This window comes from Mercenaria mercenaria, chromosome 12 (genome assembly GCF_021730395.1).
Source record: "Mercenaria mercenaria strain notata chromosome 12, MADL_Memer_1, whole genome shotgun sequence".
Lineage (NCBI taxonomy): Eukaryota > Metazoa > Mollusca > Bivalvia > Venerida > Veneridae > Mercenaria > Mercenaria mercenaria.
The window spans coordinates 10,345,351-10,368,537 of record NC_069372.1 but is presented as its reverse complement, the minus strand read 5'-3'; the positions used below and the strand labels follow the sequence as shown (position 1 = coordinate 10,368,537).

The 23,187-nt window shown below is 33.6% G+C and overlaps 3 protein-coding genes across 3 annotated transcripts in view; 2 read left to right on the top strand and 1 right to left on the bottom strand.

The window, feature by feature from the left end:
• Positions 1-2,813, top strand: part of LOC123534499 (peroxisomal acyl-coenzyme A oxidase 3-like) — a 31,094-nt gene extending 28,281 nt beyond the window's left edge. The window contains exon 15 of the mRNA XM_045316779.2: positions 1,086-2,813. Coding sequence (XP_045172714.2) covers positions 1,086-1,205 — 120 coding nt within the window. The 3' untranslated portion in view covers positions 1,206-2,813. The remainder of the gene's footprint in view (positions 1-1,085) is intronic.
• LOC123534500 (mediator of RNA polymerase II transcription subunit 31-A-like) lies at positions 1,360-9,068 on the bottom strand. The gene is made up of 4 exons (XM_045316780.2): positions 8,928-9,068; positions 7,011-7,091; positions 6,106-6,202; positions 1,360-4,215 (listed from the first exon to the last, which is right to left on the bottom strand). The coding sequence occupies exons 1-4, from the start codon at positions 8,974-8,976 to the stop codon at positions 4,020-4,022; spliced, it is 423 nt and encodes a 140-aa protein (XP_045172715.1). The 5' UTR covers positions 8,977-9,068; the 3' UTR covers positions 1,360-4,019.
• A 113-nt stretch (positions 9,069-9,181) lies between these two features.
• LOC123534498 (integrator complex subunit 2-like) overlaps positions 9,182-23,187 on the top strand; it is a 31,112-nt gene continuing 17,106 nt past the window's right edge. Inside the window, exons 1-13 of the mRNA XM_045316777.2 lie at positions 9,182-9,538; positions 11,255-11,393; positions 12,927-13,029; positions 13,450-13,563; positions 14,251-14,381; positions 15,086-15,292; positions 16,317-16,486; positions 16,868-16,993; positions 18,303-18,374; positions 19,391-19,505; positions 20,745-20,813; positions 21,175-21,309; positions 21,885-22,064. Coding sequence (XP_045172712.2) covers positions 9,252-9,538; positions 11,255-11,393; positions 12,927-13,029; positions 13,450-13,563; positions 14,251-14,381; positions 15,086-15,292; positions 16,317-16,486; positions 16,868-16,993; positions 18,303-18,374; positions 19,391-19,505; positions 20,745-20,813; positions 21,175-21,309; positions 21,885-22,064 — 1,848 coding nt within the window. The 5' untranslated portion in view covers positions 9,182-9,251. The remainder of the gene's footprint in view (positions 9,539-11,254; positions 11,394-12,926; positions 13,030-13,449; positions 13,564-14,250; positions 14,382-15,085; positions 15,293-16,316; positions 16,487-16,867; positions 16,994-18,302; positions 18,375-19,390; positions 19,506-20,744; positions 20,814-21,174; positions 21,310-21,884; positions 22,065-23,187) is intronic.

The following is a 23,187-nucleotide window of genomic DNA, read 5'->3' as shown; positions in this document are numbered from 1 at the left end:
TAGGTACCAGTCTCTGTTACTATACAGCTGTCCATCAAATAAGCTGTACAAACAGCCTGTATGAACCACAACTCACCTTAAATAAAATTGTTTTTACTTTTTATTTGCAGTTACAAATGAAAATACCTATTGACAATGTAAAGTTTCGTAAAATTATGTGTGTCACTGGAGGCATGCTTTTATAAAAAAAAATTGTGTGATGTCTAAACAAAGAATCAATGTTACAAAAGCATTTGCCCCTTCATATGAACTGAAATTGGATTTTGATCCTAGTATTGATCAGTGTAGGGCTCAGTTCTATCAAACAGTTTCTTATTTACTTAGTAAAACCCAATAATATAATGATATTGTGATAATTTTATATCCCACATTACATTTCACATGATTATTGCTGTGTTAAAGGAACACCAAGTTGTAGAATATTACTTGGAAATTTTATGTTTTTAGCTCGACTATTCAAAGAATAGACTAGCTATTTTACTCACCTTGGTTTCGGTGTCACACCTTGGTTAAAGTTTTGCATGCAAGTACATATCGCTATCATTTAAAGGCATATAGCTTCAAAACTTATTTTTTCTTTTCTAAGTCAATTACAAACCTCACTAGATCAAGTCCCATAAATCTGACATGTATTTTGTCCAAATTATGCCCCCTTTTGGACTTAGAAAATCCTGATTCAAGTTTTGCATGCAAGTAACTACATTTTGTATCTCCAAAACTAATGCAGATATTGAATTGAAACTTCACATGCGTCTTCAGGGTTAATTAGGTGATAGCATCAAGTCCAATAACTCTTGACGTGCATTTTGGCCAAATTATGTCCTTTTCTGGACTTAGAAAATCCTGGTTAAAGTTTTGCATGCAAGTTACTATCTCCAAAACTAATGCAGATACTGGATTGAAACTCTATAGATATTTTAACATTTAGGGTAATAGTCAGTCGAGCATTGGCTGTCTTATGGAAAGCTCTCGTTAATAAAAGCAGTGAGGCTGAAACGTTAATTGAATGAAACAAGAGTGAAATCAAGTATATTGTTTTGTATTAATCTTATATTTTATATAAGTTACTTGTTTCTTTCTTTCAGATTTACAAAAACTTATATGGAGCCATGATTCAGGGACACCGAGCTTTAGAACGCGCTGACTGGTGGCAGGACTTTGTTGATAAACCAGACTTTGGGTGTCTGAAAAAATCCAAGTTGTGAAACTTTAGAGACTGTTTGGAGAAAATGTGTTATACACATTCAGACTTTGCAAGAAACATTATTGATCATTCCACAAATGACAGAAAAAAGGAGTACAAAGTCATGTACTTTCAATTTTTCACATACCAGTCTAGTCACTGACGTAAATAGAAAATTCTTTTTTTTTTTTTTTTTTTTTGAATGAAGAAAATTTCTTTATTACTTTTAAAGAACATTTACCTCATTGAATTAATGTTTTTCGACATATTTTAAGTAATAATTAGAAATGAAACTGAATTTAGTGTTTAAAGATCCTTGCCTCCTGATACACATGAAAATTTCAAAATTTTTACAACAGATAGAAATAGATTAAATCAGATATTGAAAAGAAATAGGACTTGATTAAATTACATATTGTAAACAGATGCAATTTATTTTAGATATCAAATGATAAACCAGTATTGTTCAAGTAGATATTTTAATGTATGGAATATAAAGTACACCTAAATACCCTCTATTTTGTGTCAGATTTCAATAAGGTGATGATAGTTTTCTTCTTTAATACTATATTGACTGAACAAGAATTTTACAGATAATGTAAATTTATCTAAATTTTGAAATGTTTGTCATGAATCTGTAGGTGTGCAGCTTTAAATACAGAATCATGTTTAACATATCATATGTTATTCATATTCTATTGATGTTAGTTTGCTGGGGATAAAAGTCTATGATTAGCATATATACCAAAACATTTGATGTGATGTTTGTCAAAAAAAACAAAGAATGGATGAAATGTTTATTGGTAACAGGGTCAAACAGAATAAACAAAATTGCTCTAGAATAGATGAAAATCATGATTGAAAATTGGTCAGTACATTTGTAGATTTATTCTTTTTGAAACCAGAGTTTGCAGTTAACAATTCACCTTTTTAATGTTATGTCACTTTTATGTCTAATGCTATCTTATCATGGGTATTATTAATTTATTAATGCAGAAATTGTTTAAAATATTGTTATGTTTTGTGATTTTTTAAGCACAGAAAAAAATGTTTAGATTCTACACATAGTAATAAACTTGTATTATAAAATTGATGACAACTGTTGAATGATACGTATATCCATTTCAAAAGAGATCTACTGAATTTTGTAAATGTTGGATTGTAGATTTACCAGCTCATCACTGTTAAAGGGGCATGTCTCTAGATCAACTTCAAAATTTCAGACAGATTAAAACAGGTTGCAGTTGATATTAGATATGGAAAGTGATAAATTAGTATAGTTCAAATAGATATTTTGCTGTAGTGTGAGTAAGGCAGTTGAGAGTTTCATACTTATTTAATCGATAAAAAGAAGTTTTATTTTACCTGAAAAAAATACAGAAATACACAGAATTACTTTAAAATCTCCTTTTATAGTATTTAATAACTACACAAAGCTTTCTATAGATTTTGAAAAATTACATGTAGACATAAATCACGAGGCATGTACCGTTAATATCAAACTTTAAGTACATTTTGTACAATCCATTCTTTCTGTATGATAATATAAATTAGAATATAGATATATTGGTCTAAGACCAGTATTTATACAAGACACTGTGATAAAATTCTAAATAAATGATTAAAACTATTTGGGGTTTTTTCTTCTTTTATTTTCAAAATTTGAACCAACAAGAATCATTTTGCAAAAAATATCAAAATTTAATCCCCACAAAAATTATTTCATACTATTTGGTAAAATATCTAGACTACTGCTCATCCACATTTATTATTTATGTTATATACTAACTTAATTTCAAAAATATATGACATACACTTGTTAACAGCTGGAACTGCCCACAAACATTTTAAACTTTAGCCAGCTGGTGGCTAGTGATTTTGCCTTTGCAATCAGTGCAGACCATGATCAGGACGTGCATCAGTTAAGTAAATAACTCATCTGGGGCTTTATTCTTTACAAAAGTGTACACGCCTATATAAATAAATGTTCAATGAATGATCTGGTCTGAACGTTGTAGAACAATTTAACTTCACACAAACTACTTTTCCTGTTTTCTTTATTTGCAAAATGTTGAATTCTCAACTTTTGCAAAGTGGAACCAGAAATATTTTTGATTACATCATGTAAATACTTGCATCAACTGTCAAATGTTTTACAAAAGCTTTGAATATGTGAAAGGATGAAAATCACAATATTAAAGGATATAAACCAGTGAAAGAAACAGTTCTTTCAGTCATTTCAGCTTCATCTTGTTAGACTTTCTACATTTTCAATCAGTCATAGACCTACTTTCCAGAAGACTTCCACACATCAGCTTAACAAAAAATGAAAAGAAAATGAGACGTTGATATCATGCAGTGAAATGCACGTCAACCACATTTCAGATACTGTTCTGTAGAATAAACGCTGTACTTCCACTTTCAGGTAAACAACTTGAAAACATGTGAACACAAGCATACACAATGTCTTATTTTCACAAAATGAATTCCACAAGTGAGAACTCCAGTTTACGCAAAATTACGCGCAAATGTGCTAACAATGGAAAAATTAGAATCTATTTGCAGCTTTTTTTCAACTAAACCACACACTGAAGCTTATTTTGATCAAAGTACTGCTATTACTCTTTTAACGAAAATAAAGTTCTTTCAAACAGTATGTGTTTTATAGTTACTGTAAATATGTGATAAGAAACTAATCAATGAAGTATTTTTGGCTGTCAGACATGTTTCCATCTTATTTCTACAACTGTCAACTCTTCATCCCTTCTACACAGCACTTTTTTCTTAAGTTCACATCATTAACAAAAGATAAGATAGAACAGTTTGAAGTACAAGATCATGATGGTTTTGTCTCTTTCATTTGTTGTACATGTTCCGCCTCGGCACCGAGTAGCTGCACGCGTTTCCGCTGGTAATGCTGCCAATGTAACAGCTGTTGATCATCGATGAACTTTGCACACTGCTGATTTGCTAACTCCTTTCGGAACTGTTCGTACTGCAGTAATTCCAGAAAATGTAAGGCTTGCGGATACCTGGTCAGTTGAAAATAGAAGTTTGAAATTTATATGTTTTGTATTTACAGAACCAATAAATAACATGACTAGCTTACCATACAATACACAACTGTAAAACACTACTTACTCAAGAATCACTGGCTTGAGCTCCCAGGCTCACTTTAACAGTTCATGCAGCCATGGCTATTTTCCTAACATTGGTCTAGGCTCACTTTAACAATTTATGCGGCCATGGCTATTTTCCTAACATTGGTCTACGTTTGGATTGCCACAAAACCTAGTGAAACTCATGCATTTCACTTGTCCCCATGCAACTTAAAGCAAGTGATATTTTATTGTAGTATAAGACAAAGACAAGAAACTATTTCTGTGATGGGGTTTTCCATCAATTTCATTTTAAATCCTTTATAAAACTTATTGATATGATATAGGGTTTACGAACATCAAGAGAGGTGGTTTGCCCACCAGCTAAGCTCAATAGGAACAGCACGGATTGCGGGGTCTTGAGTTTGCGAGGGCAAGGCGAATGTTCTCCGTGACAATTTGATATAAGACATTGTGTCTGAAATCATTTGTCCTCCACCTCCGATTCGTGAGGTGAACTTGGCAGTTACTTGCGAAGAACAAGTTTGTACTAAAACAACATCCAGAAACACCGGTTAAGTTAAGTGCCCACCATTACATAACTAAAATACTGTTGAAACACGGCATTAAACCCAAAACAAATCAAGAGTGGTGGTACAAACTTTTAAATTTTAAAGAAGTACCGGTATTAACGATAAATAGTTTTACAAGAAATTCAATTATGATGAGGTATTTTCCACTAAATTTCAGCCAATTTTTTAAATACATTTTTCTCAACTGTTTAATTTGATTCCTTTATTTTTTGTTGTTGGAATGTAATACAACTTTCAGAACATTTTTGTTACAATATACTAAGTAACTATGTCATGTTCCTGCAAAATATTTAAAAAATAATAGATTACAGTAAAAACATGGAGTAATTGTAATGTACGGTAACTGATTACAAAATTTGTCATTAATAATCATGATTTACCAGTAATTGTTTACAGTTTCAAATTTCCCCTAGTCTGTCAGCCACAGAAAGGGGACTGTTCACTTTTGGTTTCCATTAAATGGCCAAAGAATGGAAGTTGCTAAGCACAATAAATTCTTAATTTCCTTTCATCAAGAACTACTGTTTTAACAAACTGCATGCCATAATTTGTAGTTTGTCACTGAAAAAATATATTACATTAACCTTTAGCCTGCTGGTGGCAAGTGATTCTGCCTTTGCGACCAATGTAGACCAAAATCAGCCTGCACGGATGTGCAGGCTGATCATGGTCTGCACTGTTCGCTATTCAGTCAGTAAATTTTCAGTGAACATCCCTTCAAATGATAAATGGTACTGTCCGAATTGAATGATTGACCAGTCTATTTTAGAAATTTAGCAGACTAAAGGTTAATAAAATCACTTCACAATATGGTAATTCATATTAACCACTTTCTTTTTGACAAGTCTGAATTTTCAATACAGGCACTGCAGCTGCCAGCCACAAAAAAAATGGCCATAAATTCTGTGCAAGAAACTTAACCTAAAGCCAAGATATCTTTGTGTTTCTTAATAATGCTTGGTATTAAAACATTCCAGTATGGCCTAAAATGCCCATTGTTTTAAATCTGTGATTTAAGCAAAATTCAGTGACCTGTTTTGAAAAGATAATTCTGTTAAAAAAAATCAACATAGAAGATCAGCAATATTTTCATAGGAAACAATGAATAAATTTTTCACTTTTCATCAATTTAAAATTTTCTAAAATTGTGTAGGCCATCTATAATAATAAGGCTGAAGTGAAAGTTGTCCTTTCTAAACTGACCTAAAATTGAATAAATACATTGACTTACTTAAGATATTTTGCATACTTTGGTTCCTTCCAGTACTGCAGATATTTGAGGTAGTTTATAAAGTTTGTGTCCTTGAAATAACCACGCTGGGCAAGAACTGAAACATAGTAAAGGTTTAACAATGAAGAACAAATGTATAAATTTGTTGGGAAATATTCCACGAGTCTGTTTTCAAAAAAAAAGATTTATGCCTCCCACTGGTAGTTGCCTGTGGTTACCAATAACTAGATAATCTTTACAAAACATTGGTGCATCATCAAATCATAAGTAATAGGCTGGGATTCAAACAAACACATAAATTAGCCTGTTACACAAGTCATAGAAAGTGTGTTTTACATGAAATGAAACATCTACAGTATATTATTCTGCATAAAATTGTTAATTTACTGCTATATGCCATGAAACCCCCAAAAAGGACTTCATGAAGGGGTCATATTTCCAGATAGTATAATGCCTTTAAAAACTGAGGCCTTTCTAATTCAGATAAGTAATAGACACTTGAACCTTGGTACTTCTAGTATATATTCAGAAGATTTTCACTTTTCAAATCTATCATTTTATTAGTTCTAAAATTTAAAACTTTCCTTTCTTCTTAACAGACTTGCAACCCCTCTATTCAGTCTTGAGCTTTGCCTACTACCGGTATACTACAACAGGTCTCAGGGCCTCTGCCATTCGCCAATGTAGCCAAACGCTACAAATTCAAGGAACTGGCTACAGATTTTTGAAAGTGGCTACAAGAATTTTATTAAAATCTGGCCAAATTTCAGCAATTCAGCTTCAATTTGGCAGTTTCTCTCAAAAAGTGGTTACAGCTTTCTGAGGCACAGTGGAGGCCCTGGGTCTGGTGGTTAGAATAATAATCCAAATTATAAAACAAGTCAGAGAAGACACTGTCTACTTACAGTTGAGATAATTAGGATTTGCTAAGCACTGTACAAACTCGAGCTCTGTCTGAAACCTCAGTTTAGCCTGCTCTTCTGTCTCTGTAACAGAAATTGTTTACAATAAGTATTTATTTATCATGTACAATGTATCTTTTTCTGACACACAAAGATATTGTATTGGAATTGATTCAAATCAGCTACTGCTTACATGCAAGTAGGTGTCAATTTTAGATTTAATATCTCCACATACGACATCTATCAGCAGTTACAGCTAGCTAACTAGTGTCAGCTTAGAAATCATAAGCAAATAATTGAGATGCACTGATTTAAGTTTTCAGTAATGTCATTTATGTATACTAAAAAAGAAGATGTTCAAAAAACTAGGACATTTAAACAGCATGAAAACCATTCTATCTACTTTCTACAGAGGGATGGAAAACATAAATTAAGACAACAATGATATAAAAGCCATCCCTATAGGTCAGAGACCACCAATTCAAAAAAGTACAACTTACTGGGAATGAAGTAAGTGTATACCTGGGAATAAGGTAGCATCTGTGCTTTCTGATTGGTCAGTCATGTAAACAAACCCAAGAAGTGATTATTTTTTTCAAAATGGAATATTTTTACTGCATTTACAGTATTTCATTATACATTTTGACAAAATTTGCTACATTTTATGTGTATTGAATAAAAGTTCCATCAAATGAATTTCTCCCGCCATGACAACGATGTAAACGGGGTCATCTCATTCACACGAAAATTACTTAAATAAAGTATCACTATTCATATGTTTTTCGTCCAATATTTTGGTGGAACTAAGATAGTTCTTGAAAAAAATGTGATTGGATATACATGTTTCGATATATGGAAGGCCGTACACGCCATAATGTTATAATGGAAGTCTATGGGAAAACAATTGGTGTTCTCTACCCTTTAATCAGTTTAAAGTCTAATAAAACTGCCTGTTAGGGCAACAGCTTCAATGTAAGTAAATAGGTAGTGTAGGCATTCAAGTTTTTTTTCAGGGATGTAGGGTGGGGGAGACACCAGTTATACTTAACAGATACAAAACACTAAAGATTATCATCTTTGTAAACTTTGGGTAATGTAATAGGGACGATTTAAAACCTGTAGAACATGGCTGAGATTTTCCAGTCATTACCTGATTGCAGAACTGGAAAAACCATTGGGATAGGCAGCTTAACTAGGTAGGACAGGGTTACCCTAAACAAACAACTGTTTTAGCCTAGTCAGTATGAGTAAAATTAAGCCAATATAATGTCAAGATCCCCACCATCTCGGAGCTATTAATTTACAAATCTCTTTATGTGTAAAATCAGCAAAGGTTAACCATCATTTCAGCATGCACCGCTGGTTTATATATATGAATATGATACATGAATGGGTTGCTAGTGGTAATGCTCTTGGTTGTCAATCCAGAGGTCTATGGTAAATATTCCAGTCAGAGTACTGAACTGCTGGAAATGTTACTTTACCTTAAATGAGTCCAAATAATTAGATGTGAAAAAGTTGTCATTTGAGTTCAACATTTAATATTCTGACATTTTACATTTTTACTATCAAAGCCTTTTTAGACTAACATATCATGGAAAATAAAGAATGTAAAATATCAATTAAAATGAACTTATAAAGTGATAGAGTTATGTCAGGTCTTATATTTAGACTACCTTTTAAAATGACTATGGGGTTATTGGCAAAGTGTAAGGATATGGCACCTGAAACTCTTGGATGTTAATCTGTTTCTCTAACTTACTTATATCATATACATCAGACATCTACCAGTAAGACCATTTCATAAATTATGTCCGAAATCTAAACTAATCCGAATAGAGCAATAGACTTAACATGTGAGTACTACGTAAGTAAATTATTATTTCCATTGGGAATACCGCTTATTTGTTAAATAATTACCTGTATAGGTATTTGCAGTTACAGGCTGTGACATTCTAGGCTGAGCCATTGCAGAAATATGAAAAAATCGACCCGCCCTTTGTGTATTTTCAAAGTGAAAGTAGAAACACCGGAAGTATAAAACACTAGATAAAACTAATAAAATTTAGCCATTTTCGTATAAAATAAGCATTTTAGATTTATCCTTGGACAAAAACGAACATTTTGCCTTTCAATATCCCTTTGATTTTTATATGATTTTATAAAAAGTAGAAAAATACGACGTCAGTTACTGCGGAACTACAACATGTCAGCCTCCTGATGTAAAATTAATTTTTCAGAAAAATGAAGAAGAAAGAAATTTCTGTTAGACCAGAGGTCTTTCAGGCGATGCAAAATATTGACATTAAAGCTCTGGAACAATTTGAGCCAGGATATCTTCGACCAGTATTGCCCTGTTTAGTAAGAACAGCTCTATGTGCCTCAGTTGACAAAAGTCAGAAATGGACAAAAGCTAGAAAAGATGTTTTGAAAATTTTAGCTGGAATTGAAGATGTAAATAGTATTGTAGCGCTCCTGTCTATAGATTTCCATGCTCTTGAACAAGATGTGAAAAAGGAGCAACAGCTAAGGTGAGAAACCTGTCTGTCTACCGGTTAGCTAAAAAATTTGGAAGTGGCCAGAGGTCCGTGGGCAGGCTAGAGGTCCGGTAATCAATATGAACACTGAGAATTACAAAGAGCAGTCAATATTTTATCTATAAAAACGGGAGATGATTTCAGAAGTTTGTTCTTGTATTTTTCTCATTGTTTTAAGGTTTAAGATATATGGTAAGTCACCTGTTGTAGGAAACAGAAGCATTTATAATTCTTTAATCCCGGGAAAAATATGATCGCAGATTCGACAAATAATTAATAGCAATTTGTACACTGAGATCGGAAGCTTTTATTGTTTTTCTAGTTTCTTTTTCTCCGGACTGATGAATAAAAGTAATAACTTAATGTTTTCTTCAATATTTAAGACATGGATTTTGCTCATTAATTGTTGAATTCATTTTACTGCTTGAGTAAATAAATAACATTGACTACGGGAAATATTCAATATTCATTGAACCCGAGTGAGAGCTAATTATACATAAAAATTAAATATTAAACGTAATAAAGGCAACTTTATGACAACTAATCATAACGTTAAAAGAATATCAGCAATTGCCTTATACACTGGTATTACAGTACATGTTAGTACATGTATATTAATTATTTGTTGAATTTGCGATCATATTTTTCCCGTGATTAAAGAATTATAAATACTTCTGTTTCCTGTGTCTTACCATGTATCCAAAACAACGGAAAAAAATACGAAAACAAATTTTTGAAATCATCGCCCATTTTTAAAGATAAAATATAGTCTCCTGGCTCTTTGTAAATACCATTCTCAGTATTCTTACTGATTACCGGACCTCTAGCCTGCCCTATAAGGGTTGTCTAGAGGCTGCCTTGTTCAAATGGGGGCACTTGGCCCCTCTTAAGGGCTGCTAGAGCTAAAATTGGAAATACCTTTTAAACAACAACTTCTTATGGATCTTGATCAAACTTGGTCTGTAGCATTATTATAAGGTTGTCTCCCAATTTTATGCAAATGGGGGCACTTGGCCCTGTTAATAGGGGCCACTAGAGTTAAAAATAGAAATACCTTTAAAAGACTTCTTCTCATGAACTGCTTGATGGATCTTCATCAGACTTGATAGGTAGCATTATTATAGGGTCCTCTCCCAGTTTTATATAATATACCCTAATGATCACCCTGAATAAACAACCACCTGTCATAAATGGCTAGCAGACAATATTTTTGCATCTTTTTGGTATTCTTTGTATATTATCCCCTAACAGTATGCACTCTTTACAGCATGAATGAAAAACAGGCACATTTATGAAAAAAAAAAAACAGTTATTTATTTCTTAATTCTCTACCACTAACATTGATTTTTCTTTATGCTCAGACAGACTGATGTCTTGTCTCATTTTGGTCTAAATAAAAAAGTCATCATAACTTAAATACTGTTGTCAATATGCAAAAATATAAGGTTACGATCCCTATGCATAAAATCAAAATGTCACCAAAAGACTAAGAAAAAGAAAAGAATTTAAGACTAAGAAAAAGAAAAGACTTTGGATCTTGTCTATACTGTTTCAGTTCATATCAATAAAAATTTTAACAGAAAATATTCACACCTGTGTTAAGCAGCCATCCTGGCAATTTCTCGTCTGACTGATTAACACAGGTTAGACTGAATGACACTTAAGGCTGTTTGACCTATCTGAAATTAATGAAAATATCCTATTTTGCAGGTCCAAAGTTGGCAGTTCTCATACTGACAGTGTTTTGATCTCTCAAATACAGAATGGACTGGCTCTAGAATTTGAACACAGTGATCCTGCTCGTAGAATTAGACTGCTTCTCAGTGAATTACTTTTCATTTTGTCACAGGTAAAAGATATACATCATTACGTCTTTAAAAATCATATATGGACTATTTACCTTTTATTATACCTCACATAAATGTCTAATGCAAATTTCCCATTAGTTTAACTTGGATAATATATCATATTCCCCAGTGATTTTATACCTCATGCGCTAAATCGTTATTTTCAGCTTCTGCGCACGCGATATGATCCATCATTTCATATCACATGCGTAACAGCGCTGTTTTATTTTTCTTCACATGTGATATTATTTTTTCATATCACCCATTGAGAGATTGATTCTTTCGACTGAGACGATAAATTTTCAGACGAGGCTCTTATATATACTTTAGGATTCAATAACCTTTTCTGGTGTTCATGCATGTGTGAAACCGGCCGATTTTTCTTTTTTTAATGACTTGTTCTACGTGCCAAAAATTTTCAAAACAACTTTTTATCAAATATTGAATCGAAACTATCACCATTAGATTGGAAATGATCTAGGTAAGAAAATGAGTGCTCCCACTTAAATGTTTCCTTTAGAAATAAGAAAGTTATCGCCATTTTCCGAATGTTACCGCTGTCGAATTCAGTATCGATGCAATGTTGAAATATGCGCATAAATATAGAGGTCAATGATATGTAAACGTCTCGACTAAATAAAAAAGTCTTATTACACAGCAAAGTCGCCACAATTTCTGAGTGCAAACAAGTAAAGTCTCCTTAATTCTGTCTTCATTATTTGCTTAGTAATTACTTTTTAATGTTAAATAAATCTTTTAACTAATTATGTTGATTTTTCAGTAAATGTTTTGACCTTTATATATTTTCGGTATAATAAAATGAATATTGCATTCCTGAGAGGGTGATATGAAAAATGTTCACCCCTCGAAATATGAATATAGACCTCGGCTGGAGCCTCGGTCGATATTCATATATCTCAAGGTGAACATTTTTCATATCACCCTCTCAGGAATGCAATATTTAAGCCCCATGTGGTTCTGGGACGATCTGTGTATGAAAAGAATTGGAACCACTGCCTTACCCTTGCATGATGGTAAGAGGCGACTAATAGGGTCTTAACACTTGGTTTTGCAGTAACTCTGTGATTCCAGCAGGTGTGCAAATTTTGATTCCATACCTCATGTTTTTATTTCGATGTAAATGAAATGTGGAACCAAAATTTATAGTCCTGTTTGGCGCCATATAACCTATAATGTGTTGGTGCGCCATAAAATCCAAATATAGATAAATATAATATTTAAGGTTAAAGTTTTTTTTAATAAAATTTTTTAGATGGTGTACCAATAAAGTTTAGTGCACAATTAAGTGTAAAAACTGACAAAAACTGGACTAAAAATAAGTTTGGAATACACACAAATATTTAGCATCATTGGACTGTGTCGACAGTAAACCAACATGGCCGTTAGCATGTCTGTATCTAAGGTGAAAAATGTCAAACTTCCTTGAAAAGATGATATCCATTGCTGGAAATTCCTTCATATTTTGTATAGGTGGTGATTGCTTTGTTGAATTTATTTGGAATATTATGTTGCAGGTTAGAGAAAACAAGATTGATTTCTCTCAGAAACAGTGGGAATTGTTTGACTGTGAAGTTTACCTAGAGGAAGTGTCTGATGTTCTCTGTATAGCATATTCAGGTAGGCATTTATTATAATACAATTTCAGCATGTTACTAGTTCTGGGATGGAGGACAGAATTCCTTAATACCACCTCTTGAAATAACCTATAACTAGCCTTACTGCTCATATTTGTTTGTTTTTGGTCAGATTTTGTAAGCTTTCTTTCTGATTTTTTATGCCAATTAAATAAAAAGAGAGATACATTGGCAATTATTTATTTTACGATGATGTTCTAATAATGAGTAGTAGGTGTATTATACTGCTTTGGTGGCTTGCATTACTCATATACTTTTTAAAATTTATCACCTGTGATTTAAGATAAATTATTTTTAAAAGTTCCAGACAACCATAGTATTTATTTCATAGCATTATTACCGGTAAGCCTGTTTTATTCTTTACTTGAGTGTTTCCAAGACAACTACATTGTTTATTTTACAGAGTTACCAAGCCTTTTACCAATCAGTGATGTTGCCGAGGCCCTGATGTACGTTCCCAATGGAGCCTGGTTACTATGCAGACTGGTTGCCAATTCTCCAGATAGCTTTAAAGAAGGTAAAATGTTATATTAGACTTCCCTTTCACTTAATTCTTTTTTCCAAGTAAAATGTACTGGTGTTACATGTCTAGCAGTATACTGGAATATCATTAGTATTGTAACAGTGGGATACTAATTTTCATGGAGTTGTGACATTTCATGAAATTATATCACATTACACAAGAAGGTATCCATTCTTTTAATCTTGATCAGTGAAAATCCATGAACCCATATCCCAAATACATGTAGCTGTTTTGGGCAAAACTGAAAAATTTTGTACCCAAGACAAATGTTTTAGCAGCATAACGTCTGAGAATATAGATTTAGTTGGCTGGTGTACCATGCATGTATAAGAGAAAATAAAAGATGCATGATATTTTGTTAATGTGTACTGTATGTGAAAAATATTTATATGTATTAATAACATTTTCTTGGAGGGAAGATGTTAATTTAGCAGTACTGTTTCTCTTGAATTTGGCATTAGAATTGCTAGAAGAAAACTAAAAATGGAGATGAAGCTTTGAAATAAGATTGTCTTTAATTTCCTTGCGTAAGGAGGGAAAGCTGACTAGAGAGACAAAATGGAATGTTTGTGCTTAAGGTAATTTAATTAATATATTGATATTTGTAAATATATATATTTATATGCTTGAGGTGTCTTAATCAGTTTATATCTTGTTTGATTTATGATGTTCTATATTTAGTGTGTCAGAGTCTCGTATCAAGGGGAGAGAAGCAGGATGAGGAAACAATCAGTGGCAGAAAGCGAATGGATCTTATACAAACTTTGTCTGAAATGAACCCCTGTGAGGCCTTGTTTGTCAGGTCGATTTGTGTAAGTAAACTTAAATGTGGCTATATAAAGACAGTATGTGAAAACATCTGTGACAGGGCTTGTGTGTCAGTTGGGGTATTGTAGACATTTCAGGTCTGTTTAAGTAAGTAAAGGTAAAAGCATTCTTTGAGTGAATCTTGGGTATCGGTGGCAGTGTGTTAAAGGTTGCTGACTTCCAGTCACTTGCCCCTCACCAGTGTGGATGCAAAAACTTGCTTGGAGAACCTTGCTTTGGGTGTAGAATTCTTCATGGGAAAAAGGCTATCCAGGGTTGTTTTACCCAGGTGCCTGCCTGTTCCTGAATCAATGCCTGCAGAGGCACCTTGTGTCTTCCTCCATCAAAACCTGTGGAAAAGTTGCCATATGACTTATTTTGTGTCAGTTTAACTCTAAACCCAACAAAAAGGGAAACAAATCAGTTGAATAATGAAGATTGTTAATTTTAAATCAGTCACCCTTCACTCATTGTGGTTAGAACCTTACCTGCTCCTTTGTGGACTGTGTCATTTCTTGTTGGCTAGGCATTCTGCTGGTTTAAGAAATGTTAGTGGTTTTACTTGGGTTCAAAATCATTTTCTGAAGTTCTAGTGTAATCCTTAATACCAATTAAACCTGAAAGGCTTAACGCATTCAGCAGCAACATTCAAATAAATTTTTATGAGATGCTATTGCCTTTTCAGTTGATAAATGAATTTTTCTTGCAGGTTCTTAATTGCACAATGCCAGGTCTCACTGTAGCACTGACTTTGAACACTGTTAGCCAATCATCAAAGAGATCAGGAGATGATGACCAATCAGAGAGCTCCACAGAACCAGCCAGTGATATTGTTGCTTTTGTCAGTGGTTTGTTGCTTGGCAACAACATAGAAGTAAAGAACTGGTTCTCACAATTCATCAAATGTGGACAAAGGGTATGCTAAAGATTACAGCATTATTTACAGTATAGTTTGAGTTTACATAGATATGTCTGTCTTGTTCCATAGTACTATAGTACAAAGGTATGAAAATTAGATACATAACACATATATATGATATAGATAAAAATTTAGATATATGTTAATATACCAATCCTAGTGCACTATCTGTTCAGACTTACCTGTTACAAACCTGTTATGTGGTAAAGGTTTACAAAAGGTATGTGTACATGCTGAAATATAGTGATACTTTAGACTGATCATCAAGCCTTATATAAGAATATACATGTATTCTTAAATTTTGTCAGCATTACTCCGTGACTAATTTACAAACTGATGCTTGTACATTGGGAATCATGTGAAAATGAATTTGTACCCTTGATTTCCCAATTCTTTGCTTAGTCAGTATTGCTTATAATCTGTATACAAATTCTGGTCATGTCAGTTACTTGTGTTCTTGTTAATGTTATTTTTGGTCCAGTTATCTGTCTGTCTGTCAATTCTTCCATTCTTCACAAAATTGTAAATGCTGTATGTCTTTTTTGCCCACTTTGAAGAAAATTTAGAGAGAAAAAACAGTTTGACAAATGTTTTCCACAGTAAGGTGACAGGCATATTGCAACTTTTAGTCATGTAAGTTCTAGACCAATGCATTTATTAATGCTGCCAATTTCACCCACTAATTCACTTTTTTTATTTAACCTTTTAACCTGTTGGCGGCAAGTGATTTTGCCTTTGCAACCGGTGCAGACCAAGATCAGCCTGCAATGACATGCATGTTGATCATGTTCTGCACTATTTTCGCTATTCAGTCAGTAAATTTTCAGTGAACACTCCTTTGAATGATAAGTGGTGCTGCCCAAACTGAATGATGATGGACCAGACCATTTTAAAAATTTAGCAGGGTAAATGTTAAATGGAGCAGTAAGGGGAGATATGCACTTTTGAAAAATAAAAACAGTCTAGTTTACACTGAAATCTAGAGAAGATGTGGAAACTCATTCAATTCATCGTATTACAGAGAGGGCGTGAACCGTCAAGCTCTATGCTTCACACAATGAGACAGCGTCTGATAGAGCAGCTAGTCAGTATTTTACCTCCACCTGGGGAGAGCATAGATGAAGGTCATGTGATCAAAGCTGGTTCTTTTATCAGGCTCTTCTGTGCTTTGAAAGGGATGGCCACACTGAAGTAAGTGTAGCGTTTTGTTTATCCTTTGAAAAAAATGATAGTTGCCTCTCGTAAACGATGTTACAGTGCATGTCACTTCTGCCTTCACTATGACAGCAGCATTTAAATAGGAGACATTTAGTAAATTCATAAAGTCTCCTTTTCTACCTTTCGAGACTTGTAAAATGACATATCACTTGCATTGGTATCTTTAGAACAAAAATTTAATTAAAAAAAAAAGATGTTTTGCAGAATTGAAGAATCAAACAGTAACTTTCATTTTAAACCCAAGAACAATAAGTGTTGTAGAGATTTTTATTTTGCTTTCATCTGTAAAATTTATTCATGGTATTTATGAATTTATTTCAAGCCAAATCGTATTGTTACGCCTTGTTTTTACAGGTTTACAGATGAGGAAATGAAGTTGTTATTAAGACTGGTGACATCACAACCTCCTATCAACCAATCAGGTGCAAGATTTGTGTCTCTAGGGCTGTGCATGCTCATAGCATGTCCTTACATAATAGGGTAAGTAAAGAAAACAATACACTAGAGCAGACGCAGTGGTCCAGAGGAAATCAGGGATCATGAGCTTGAGTCCCCACTCCTCCAAACTAAAAAATTACTAACATCAGTATAAGAGTCCCATGTATCCGTGTTGGGGAGCTTTACACCTGGCATGCTGAAGAACCAGGGAAGTTTCTGGAATTGGAGTGCCTTCTGTGTCTTGCACTATCCTCCTACTAACATCACTGACAGTCCTCAGGAGGAGTCGCCCATATAGGGTACCTGTGGCGACTATATATAAGCCTACAAATAAATCTTTCACTGAATAAACATGTGATACAATGTTCTTGAGAGAGATAACTTGATTTGGTGTTCATTCTAAATGAACAAATTTTCTTTCTGTTTCGTGCTATTTTCATGGTTTTTCGCAAATTTTTAAATGCACAACCAGTGAAATATATACTTTGTATCACCAGATATTCTTCACAGTCAATTTTATTTCAATAATTTTTTAAAATACATGTAATGAATCATTCTAAGTTTTCACATCTTCTGTAGAATCATTGCTGAAGGCTGGGTAATTTTCAAGACGTTTTTTTTTTGCTAATATTCACAGAGGTAATCACAAAACAGTTGTGACTGTCAATATCTAGAAATATGGTTAAACCTGCCTTAACAGCCACCTGCATTAAATAACCTCTTGTCTTTAAGCAGCTAGTCTGCTAACTTCCCAAATTCATGTTTTGGTCTGTGTTTCTTAAGCAGCCATATACCTGAAACAGCCAAATTGTGTCACTCCATTGATTCACTGCATAAGACAAGTTTGACTGTATCTCAAGAAATGTAAGAAAGAATTAGATGTTGATTTTTAACAATGCATATGTGGCTTCTGTTTACTAAATGGTGAAATAAAAGTGACACAAAAACAACCCAATCTACAGTTTCAGAGAAAACTTACTGGTGCATCAGAGAACTTGAACAACAAAGGATCAAGTGACATTTATATCAGTCAAATTATCTATATACAGATGGTTTAGGTATAATGCACAGCTTTTAATACTGTGAAATCATTAATTTTCGTGGGGGACTAATTTTCGTGGTTGAGTCGATCCACAAAATTTAATCCCAACCAACAAGTAAAATTCCCATTTTTTTATATTCAAAAGTTGAAATCCACAAATTCACATCCACACGAAATTGCCGATTTGACCAAATCCACGAAATTTCATGCCCACGAAATTAAATGATTTTACAGTATTCCATTTGCTATATTTTTACATGATAAGCTCAAAAACTAAAACTTGTCTGTATTGATTTTAAAACCTTTCAGGAGCCAAGAACAAGAACGCCAGGTAGCTGAGTGGATCCGATGGTTGATAGCCTCGGAAAACCTTTTCCAAAAGTAAGCATATTTTAAAGACTCATAATGCCTTTGTTTTATAATGTGGTTAATAATATGTCTATATCTTGTTAAATCCTATTTTCAGTAATTGTCTTCTCATATAATAGCCGAAAATATGAATTTTAATTGACATAGTAAAGAATATTATTGAATCCGTTGTTTATGATTACCTCCCTTTATGGCTGAAACTATAAGTTCATGATTGAGCATTATTGAAAATAGTGCTTTTCTAACCACGCAATTATGTGTGACATCTAAATGAAAGGTTGCTGTATCTGTTTTTAACATAAAATTAAAATCCATATGGAACTTTGAATGTTATATTTCCTGTTTAAAGCTTTAAGTTTCAGACTTCATACCCTGAGTGGGGATTGTTATTTGATGGTTTGACAGAAGGCAATATATCTGAAGTCATTTGTCTTTTACCTCCAAATCATGTGAGAAAGTTGTCAGTTATTTGTGGAGAACAAGTCAATACTGTTACAAATACCAGAAACCAAAACTTAAATACTGTCGAAAAACTACATAAAAACCAACAAAACAACAAACAAACAAATGGTCTAAATTATTACATGTTTTCAGTGTATTCATACAACAAGATTGTTTAACCATGCCATTTTAATTTTTAATTGCTTTATAAAAAGTTTATGTTTTAATTTGCTCATGTTTAAACTATTTTCAGTTTTAAGATTAGTCATAAGTTAAACAGAAGATATTTTTCAAACCTGGCATGACTGATTCATACCTTTAGATAAATATTTTAGTGTTATGAAGTTTGGTGTAGGAATTGTAGACCAATTTACTTATATTGTGAGACAACATGCAACAATTGTTTTCAGATTGTCTGACCTTATGAAATAATAATTATGCCCTGCAATTTGGAAAGTAAGAAAAAAGTATGGTAGATGCATTGTAATTTCATCAGACACTTAACCAGATCTCAAATATTCATGTGAAGATGCCGTTTTCCGTGTCTGTCTGTCGAACATTCAATTAAATATATGGTTATGTTTCAGAAAAGCTGGGAAGAGTTCATCATTTGGAGAAATGCTGTTTTTAATTGCAATTCATTTCCATGGCAACCATATGCATGCTATATCAGAGTTAGTTTGTTCTACACTGGGAATGAAGGTAAAATAAAGACAATAGACTTAGGCAATGTTATGATTATTTAATGGTATGAGACCTATATATGGCAATGTTATGAATATTTAATAGTCTGAGACCTATCTGTGTATTATTTAATGCAGGCTATAAAATTTTGTTGAAAATTTTTAATTAGTTATTTAATATTAATTAATAATTAGATGCATGATCTGTGCAGAAACAATGACTCTCGGTAAAGGTATGGGTTTCTTATTTAATGTGGATAGTTGAAAAAAGTCTTCACCTGAAATGGGCGGAACAACTAAATTCCAGTAAAGCCAATGGCAGGTGCCATATTATCCTTCCCAGCATCCAGTTTTCATGAGTACAGCTGGAAACAGTACCAGTTTTTGTCAAGCCCGCTTGCGGTGAGCTCGATATAGTCGTCCCTTTTGGCGGGTCGTTGTATGTGCGTCCGTCCATGCGTGCGTATGTCCGATTTTGTCTGGACCGTAACTTTGACATGCATGGACCAGTCTTGTTTACATTTGGCACAAATGATAACCTCAAAGAGAAGGAGTGTCATGCGTAAACCCCATGTTCCTATCTCAGAGGTAAAGGTCACAGTTGGAGGTCAAAGGTCAAAGTTTGTCCGGAGCATTTCTTCTTGCGTGGTGGGATTTTGATGTAACTTGGCATGAATGTTCACCATTATGAGATGGAGTGTCATGCGCAAGAACCAGGTCCCTAGGTCTAAGGTCAAGGTCACACTTGGAGGCCAAAGGTGCTGGCGGCTCGACATTCTGCCTGTGTGCATGCAAAATGTATTTCTAGTATTAATCACACATCACTGAACACTAATCTGGACATCAATTGCAAGTGGAAATCTTGTGGTCCATACATCTGGAAATTACACTCTGGGTCCCTAACCCAGTGGTCCAGCCAGATAACCACTGTGCCTTTGACTTCCTATCTGATGGCAAATGATAGTAAAAGGAATTATAGAAAAAAAGTGTTAAAAGGGTAGAAAATTAGATTTATGACAAGTAGGTCATGGGTTTGAACACTATCAGTGGTGAAATTTGATAGCTGTTCCTGCATTGCCCTAATACAGTACAGGTGTCAGTCAGAAGTTCAGGAATAAGTTGGTCAGTCTATAAGACTTAGTATATAATTTACTATGAGTTGTGAAAACTCCTCCAACAGATGAAAAATAAACTGAAAATAAATTAGTTTAAAATAAATTAAAGTGCCCACTGTTATGATATCATTTTGTTTTTTCAGACTCATGTAAAAGCCAATGCTCTAGCTAGAATTCGACAGATTTTTACACAAGATATTTTCACAGAACAGGTGAGTTTTGCCCACAACTTCTCCACATGAAGCTAGGTTAGAATATGGTTTACTCGTAAAAATGGTTTTGTAGCTTCATTGTTCTCAGAAAGAATAAGGAAATGATTTTTTTTCTATTTAAACAACTTTATCACTTAGATTTGTAAAACTTGTTTAGAATAATTTTTAGGAGACATAAATAAACTGAACATACTATATGTAAATTCAGCTAATTTTGTTATAAACTATACAAATATTGAGTGGAATGTTTACAACATATTTTGTCATTTGTCAGTTAAGACATGGTATTTTGTGACATAGGCATGCTTGCAAGGCATGACCTTGACCAATGAGATCTTGCTTAACCTATACCTATTTACAGGTGATAACATCCCATGCTGTGACTGTGCCAGTAACCGAGGGTCTCAATGGAAACATGGCAGGCTATTTACCTATCCACTGTATATATCAACTGTTGAAGAGCAGGGCTTTCTCCAAGTACAAAGTTCCTATCAAGGTATTCAGCTACAAGGTTCTTACACTGCAGCTTGAAAGCCAGTCTTTGAATGCAGTCATGCCATTGGTCAATTTCAAATTTTGAGCTCAGAATCAGCCAATCAGATTCTAGGGCTTCAAGACTGACATCCAAATTCTATTTTATAATCTTGGCCATAGTGCATGAGAAAAAGTCAATATTTTGATAATATAGAGTATATAATGAAATAATGAACATCTTTCATATAAATGTTTTTTATATTAACACTCTTTTAAGACTTGCAAATGCTGGCACACTTATTTAGGCCTTTTAATGTTGTAAATAACAAGACTTTAAAAGTGGCTGAATATTGTTTATTTGTTTTTGTTTAGGTATTTATTTTGATCAAAGATATTTTCTCAATGCTTTCTCCTTTGCTTTGTTTAGGAAGTTTTTATTTATATTATGGTAAGAAGTTTAAGAAGAGCACTGTTACAAAATGAAATTGCCAAGTGGCATGTAAGCCTCCCACAAAAAGGGTATGTTTTTCAGTTCTCATCAGAACTTTTTTCAACCTTTTTTTTACACTTTTACAGTGCAATACAAATTTGTTTCAGGACTGGATATACTCACAGATCTCACAGTGTTCTTACCCATTACATCCTCTGTTACCCTCGTTGTTGGAAGTCTATGTTAACTCAATACTGGTGAAAAGTGCTAAAACTGATCATACCAACCAGCCAGTAGAATCTCGAGAAATAGCAGATTTGTTCAATGAAAAGCCTGTATTTCAAAAGGTAATAATATGACTAAAAATGTCTTCTTTTCTTGAAAGAGTTTTTGGACCTCAATAATGAATATTAAGACATGACACATCATAATTAAGAAGTAATTTATAGCAAAACCGTATTTTAACACTATTTATACACGATGGGCAGTTATACATTGGAAGTAATAATTCACGAGGGCGCAGCCCGCGTGAAATTATTTCGAGCAACATATAACTGCCTGAGTGTTTAAATAGTCTTAAAACACAGTTTTGCTATAAATTATTTTGACTCTAATATGTCTTTTATTGTAAGATTTAGATCAAATATGATAGAACTGTTTCTTAGCGCATGCATGGCGCAATATGGTAGGTCGTAACGCTCCTTTGTTTATACACGCCCGTTCCGGAAATGGTAATATGTCTTGCGGAAGAGTTCAGTTTGGGCGAAAATGATGGCAAATTATTCTGCAAAGAGAATAACCAACACAGTATGTGAGTAAATTAATCAAGACAGTTGTACAGTGTGACATTTCATTTTGAACATGCTATTAAGTAAGATATGGCGCTAAATATCACGTTGACATGACGTCAACATATCATTGCAATGATTTAAGCATTGCTATTCGTATTAGAAAATATTGTTAATTCAGCACAAGAAGTGGGTAAGTGCTTCTTTATGTGAATGTAGTTATCCACCTTGCTGTAAAGTCAAGGTCACACTTAGAGGTTAAAGGTTAACATGGTCTGTTTCTTGCCTGGTCCGTAACTCTGCCATCGATGAAAGGATTTGAAAATTACTTGGCATAAATGTTCCATATAATGAGATGACATGTCATATGCAAGACCCAGACTCCTAGCTCCAAGGTCAAAGTCACACTTAAAAGTCAAAGGTAAACGTGTTCTGTTTCTTGTCTGGTCCATAACTCTGCCTTTTATCAAGGGATTTGAATAAGTTCACACAAATGTTAACCATATTAAGGTGTGTCACACTTATGACCCGGGTCTCTCAGGTCAAGGTTCACAAAATTATTCATACTTAAACTATTCTTGCATAATTTGTGCAGACAACTGTAGCATTCTTGGGCACGCATCGGGGGCATTTGTCACTAAAAGTGACAGCTCTTGTTTATTTCTATTTCTTTCTTCAATAT